Source organism: Solanum dulcamara, chromosome 7, assembly GCF_947179165.1.
Source record: "Solanum dulcamara chromosome 7, daSolDulc1.2, whole genome shotgun sequence".
Lineage (NCBI taxonomy): Eukaryota > Viridiplantae > Streptophyta > Magnoliopsida > Solanales > Solanaceae > Solanum > Solanum dulcamara.
Window position 1 is genome coordinate 65353298 of NC_077243.1, and position 5674 is coordinate 65358971.

The 5674-nt window shown below is 34.8% G+C and overlaps 1 protein-coding gene across 1 annotated transcript; it reads right to left on the reverse strand.

The window, feature by feature from the left end:
* Positions 1–253: 253 nt before the first annotated feature.
* LOC129894806 (uncharacterized) lies at positions 254–5202 on the reverse strand. Its single transcript, XM_055970439.1, has 3 exons — positions 4986–5202; positions 1332–1436; positions 254–406 (listed from the first exon to the last, which is right to left on the reverse strand). Exons 1-3 carry the CDS (start codon positions 5184–5186, stop codon positions 254–256), a joined length of 459 nt encoding a protein of 152 aa, XP_055826414.1. The 5' UTR covers positions 5187–5202.
* Positions 5203–5674: the final 472 nt, after the last annotated feature.

Here is a 5674-nt window from a genome sequence, read left to right on the forward strand (position 1 = left end):
CTCCAAATGATGGTAGACCTATTTGCCACAATTATCAAATGTTTATTTTTTCACAATCTCATCAAACGTGCACTTCAAATTATTTAAGATCAAAGATGAATTATGATCTTATACAGACAATGTACATAGTTTATCAAATTCAGTAATTTAATCCCTTATAAGTAAATTGAAAAACGTATGTAGTTGATTAGTTCAATTATATCCATATAGGAGAGAAGGAAAGCAAACAATCAGAAAGAGACATTTATATTATTCAAACAAAACTTATGTAATCGATTGTTGATCCATCTAGACGAGACTTATTCTTGATGATCCAGTTTTGCCTTCTCTGTTCAAAAGTATGTATATGCAGATAATGCATATTTTTTGGTATCATCTCTGCAACCTTATCCTTACTCTTCTCATTCTGAAACAAAAACATGTTGTATTTTATGCAATTCAAAATTTTAAAAATAAAACTACTAAGTTCTGCTTCTATCTAAATGGATAGATCAAGACAATGTCAGATGTAATATGAAGATGAATTGTGTTGGCCTATAATTGTTCCTGACGTATTTGTATGGTTAATGTTGAATGAAATGTCTTCATCAATTGTAGTTTCATATTTGGAGAAGTAATCAACAACTTGATTGTTTTTTCTATAGCAATAAATTATTATGATAGTAGCTTAGTTAAGTTTATAATGCATTCAATTATGCCCCTCAGTGCTAAGTTGTTGATGTGCTCATTTTTAACATATCAGCCACTAGGGTATTAGATTTTGTGATGAATGATTGTTACATCTGATGAGTGGGTATAAATTCTCAAAAAACTACTATCTCTGGTGATTTTAGTTTTGCATTTCCTCACAGATTTTATATCAAGATGATGTCATAGTAATTTTTTAAATCATGCATGGTTTCGATGTAGAACAAAAATATTTATGTTATAATGTTTGAAAAAGTTCTCTCTCCAAAAACCAAAACACTCTTCATACATTATAGCCGTTAATTCTAAAACAATGAATAACATCATATGGATGAACTTTATCTTCAAAGACCTACCATTTTTTGACCTGAAGGTACAACAACCCAGTGAAATCTCACAACGTAGGATCTGGAGAGGGTAAAGTGTACGCAGACCTTACTCCTACCAAGGTAGGACGGCTGTTTCCGAGAGACCCTCGGCTCAAAAGAAGCATAAAAAAAGGTCAGATAAGGATAATCCAAATGATTAAGTTTTAGAGAAGAACATTAAATTTCTTTCATAACTCAATTAACATTAAAAAGAATTCAAGAATTCATGAAAAGAACTAAACACCTTATGACCAGAGGAACTTTTCAAATGCTTACCTCCAAAACATCAACTTTTGATTCTTCAGGTGCCATAAAATATATCGGAACTTCCACTACTGATGCATCCTCATCACCATCAACTTGGTGCTTCTTATACATATTCTAGTAGAAGATATGAAGAAATTAATTAGATATTTTGTGAAACAAAAAATTGTGTGAAAGAATATTGAAGGTTTTCAAAAAAAAGATGAAAAGAATATATATATAAAAGGGCAGTCCGGTGCACTAAAGCTCCCGCTATGTGTAGGGTCCGGGGAAGGGCCCGACCACAAGGATCTACTGTACGCAGTCTTACCTTGCATTTCTGCCAGAGGCTGTTTCCAAGGCTTGAACCCGTGACCTCCTGATCACATGACAGCATATAAGAACTTATATATATATATATATATATATATATATATATATCAAGTAACATATTAAGAACTTAATCAAAATACCAAAATTCCCCAAAAAGGATACTTGTCCATCCATCTAAGGCATTCTGTAACAAGATCAATGATGTTGTGATTAAGCATATCTTAAGATTCACTATTTAATTGGATATGTGATGAAAAGTTCCATCCTAAATCGAAATTCTTTCTAAATAGAGTTGTAACAGTGCAAATAGAGGAAGATGATATCAAAGAACATGTTAAGACTTGGGAATCTGCCCTAATTGGATATGTTCTGGGTGACACGCCTTCAATAAACCAAATGGAGAATTATCCTGAGCCAAGGGTTCTTCTTCATGATGGTGGGTATTACATCTTTAAATTCCAGCACAAGCTAAAGAAGGAGAATGTGCTTACCAAAGGACTCTACTATATGAATAATAGACCATTAATCCTTAAGCAATGAGAATTAGATTTTGAGCTACATCAGGAGGTCCTCAGCTTAGTTCCTTTATGGGTTGAATTCCCTGGTCAACCTAAGGGTTATTGGTCTGTAGAAACACTAAGTATATTGCTAGTGTAGTGGGACGACCTCTACCTAGTGATCTCTTTACGACTAATGCTGAAAATAATTTCTTTGCTAGGATTCTAATTAAAGTAGATGCTTCACACCGTTTGCCTGAGAACATTGTAGTTGATACCCTTTTCGGACCTTGGGATCAACCCGTTGAGTATGATTGGATACCAAAATACTGCAATGAGTGTCTCAAGTTTGGGCATAATGATGCTAAGTATTGGTATAAGGCACAGGTAAATCAAGAGATTGGTGAAGACCATACTGAGCTGAGGTTGGAGACTGAACCTATAAAGAAGAAGAACAACAACAGAACACGAACGAAGAAGCAACAGGTTTGGCAAGTTGTCAAGTCAAATTTGGACATAGGCAAGGGAAACACCTTTGAGATAAAACTATGTACTACTATTAATTCAAGCCTTGGAGTTGATAAAGACAATACTTCTGAGGTACCAAAACAATGAACTGCTGCTGAGATGTAATCAACTCAAGAGGTGATGCAAAAGATTGACAGGAGAGCAGAATATCACCCTCAAAGGAGTAAGCATGTCATGAATTCTCAAGGTGAAAACAGTGCTGGCAACTACATGCCATTTTTTCCGCCATGATCGTGTCCACTTGGAACATTAGGAGCCTGAATCAGGCCCATAAACAGAAATAATTGAAACTCTTTTTTGCAAAGAATAAAATTGAAGTGTTTGGATGCTAGGAGACAAAAAGTGAGGGAACTAAAAGCTAAGAGTGCATTAAGAAGAATTTTTAGGGGTGGGATGCTTGTTATAACTAATGTGAGATGTCAAATGGCAGAATTTGGTTAATATGAAAAAAGAAGATTAATGTTAATGTAATTGAGGTTCAGAATCAATATATTCGTTGTATTATAGAGGATCCTAAAACTCAGGTTCACTTATACATCACAGTGGTCTTTGCTATGAATGAACAGACTTACATGGAGAGAGTATGGGATGTAATATCTCATGTGACTCTGCAATATAGCTACCTTTGGTTGTTATGTGGAGACTTTAATAATGTGTTGAGCTTAGGAGATAGAATGGATTACCTGTGACTCCAAGTGAGGTCCAGGGCTTTCAAGGCTTGCTGGATACAATGCAGCTCACACCACTCAGGAGCACAGGTGGCATTTTACTTGGTGCGACAAACAAGAAGCAGGGAGGAGGGTATACAACAAGATTTATTGGGCTTTAGGAGATGTCAACTGATTGTAGTAGTTTTGTCGGGTGGAAGCTAATTTTCTCATTCCTCCAGTCTCTGATCACGCCCCCTAATGATAAAGTGTTGTTCATACACTAATCTACATCCTAGACCATTTAGGTTTTATCCTAATGTCATGGAGTATCCTGATTTTAACAACATTCTGAGAAAAGTATGGGAGGTGAGATGATCCGAGCAAGCAATGATAAATGTGTGGGAAAAACTAAAGCAACTAAATTGAAACTGAGAGATATTAGTAGACACATGGCTGCATACTTACATAACCTACATGTAGCCAGGGAGAAATTTGATATTACTCAAAGACAAATACAAAGGAATCTGGGGGATCAAAGATTGTTTGACCAGCAAAAATAATTGTAGTTAGAAATTGAAAAATATAGCTAGGTGGAGGAGCAGGTACTAGGACAAAAAGCCAGATCTACCTGGGTGGAATATGGTGATTCAAATTCTAAATACTTACATTCCCAATGGAAAATTAGATCTAGTTATAATGCCATCTCATTTATCTATACTAAGGACAATATCAAGCCAACAGACCCTAAGGAAATTGAAGCTGAGTTTATTAGTGTATTCAATGGGTTGATGGGTGTTCGTGCTACAGAAATGCCTTGCTTGAATGTTGAGGTTGTAAAGAAGTGAGTTTGCTAAACTCTACAATAACAAAGAGAACTTATTAGAGATGTGGCCTCTGAGTAAATACATGAAGCTGTTAAGTCTATGCCCAAGGAGAAAGCTGTAAGGTGGATGGTTTTCCTATTGAGTTCTTTATAAAGAATTGGTAAATTGTTAAGAGTGATCTTATGGAAGTTGTTCATCAATTATTTATCACTGGTACTTGTTTCCTGCCATAAATACTACTGCTATAGCTTTAGTCCCTAAAAGGCCATCTCCCACTAAAGTGAAAGACTATAGGCCTATAGCATGTTGTATCTCTCTATATAAAATCATCTCTAAGATTTTAACAAGTAGACAAAAGACAGTGATTTCTGGATTAGTTGGATGTTCCCAAAATGCAAATTGAAGGAAGAAGCATACTGGACAATGTATTGTTTAGCCATAAAATTTTCAAATTTTATGGGAGAAAGTGGATATCCCCAAGATGTGTGCTTAAAGTAAACCCGAGGAAATCATACGATACTCTGGAGTGGAATTTTTTGAGGCAGTTGATGATAGAGATGGGTTCCTTGCCAAATTCATCTCATGGGTTATGACTTGTGTGTCCACAATATCTTATTCCTTGTTATTGAATAGGGGTTTGACTGAAACTTTCGTTTATCGAGAAGACTGTGCAGTTGGCTGGGTTTTTAAAGGACTATTTCTGACTGGAGAACTGAGTTGGCTTGAATCAGTAATATTGCAAAAAAAAATACAGGACAATCTGAAATTGCTACTAGTGTGTTTGTCATGCTAGTCTATATTATATGGAGGGAAAGGAACAAAAACAGATTCCAAAAGGGAAGAATGTGTCCAGACAAGATCTTGAGGGAAGTCGTGATGCATATTCATATCCAAGGCCAGCAAAAGGCCAAGTGGTTGCCTGTACTTCAAAAACTCAATTTGTATCCCTAGAAATATAGGCAATTTGACAATGTAATAACTTCGAATGTTTTCTTTTTTTGTAAGCTGTAATGAGTAGGAAGATAGATGGTGTAGAATGAGATAGCAGTTGTCCATCACTGCTCTGCTTTGTACTGACTATTTGGATATGAATGAAAAATATTTGTTAACCAAAAAAAAGTTAAAATTTCTAGGAAAAAACAATTTTAAAAGATTCTCTTCGTAAGAAAATTATTAAAAATTGATCCTGACCTCTAGATTTATCACAAATTAAATTTATTCTCACCATTTCAAGAATTATCTCTTTTAATTTGATCAAACCTAAGATGTTTGATCTCCTCTATTCTGACCTAGCTACTAGAACTTGCATCCTTGAAATAGAAAAATGAAAGCAGGTGGTTAGACAAAGAGTGGAAAAAATTATGAAAGGCTTAGATTCATCTGACTAGTACTTGTAATAAATCTCCAAACTAAAAAACTATTGTGTTATTCATTATACTAGTACATGAAATGACTCTATTTATTTTTTATTTAAGAAAAAGGCATAAGTACCCCAAACTATTACCAAAATATTAGGGACATAATTATTCTTATTAGGGGTTCTA

What these genes read in the sequence shown, in the direction of transcription:
- LOC129894806 (XM_055970439.1), bottom strand. Translation starts at nt 5,186, where the DNA reads ATGGACAACTGCTATCTCATTCTACACCATCTATCTTCCTACTCATTA. An exon ending in ACGACTTCCCTCAAGATCTT is followed by an intron (nt 1,437 to 4,985) that starts GTCTGGACACAT and finishes ATCTTCTACTAG; the next exon opens with AATATGTATAAGAAGCACCA. An exon ending in CAAAAGTTGATGTTTTGGAG is followed by an intron (nt 407 to 1,331) that starts GTAAGCATTTGA and finishes TTTTTGTTTCAG; the next exon opens with AATGAGAAGAGTAAGGATAA.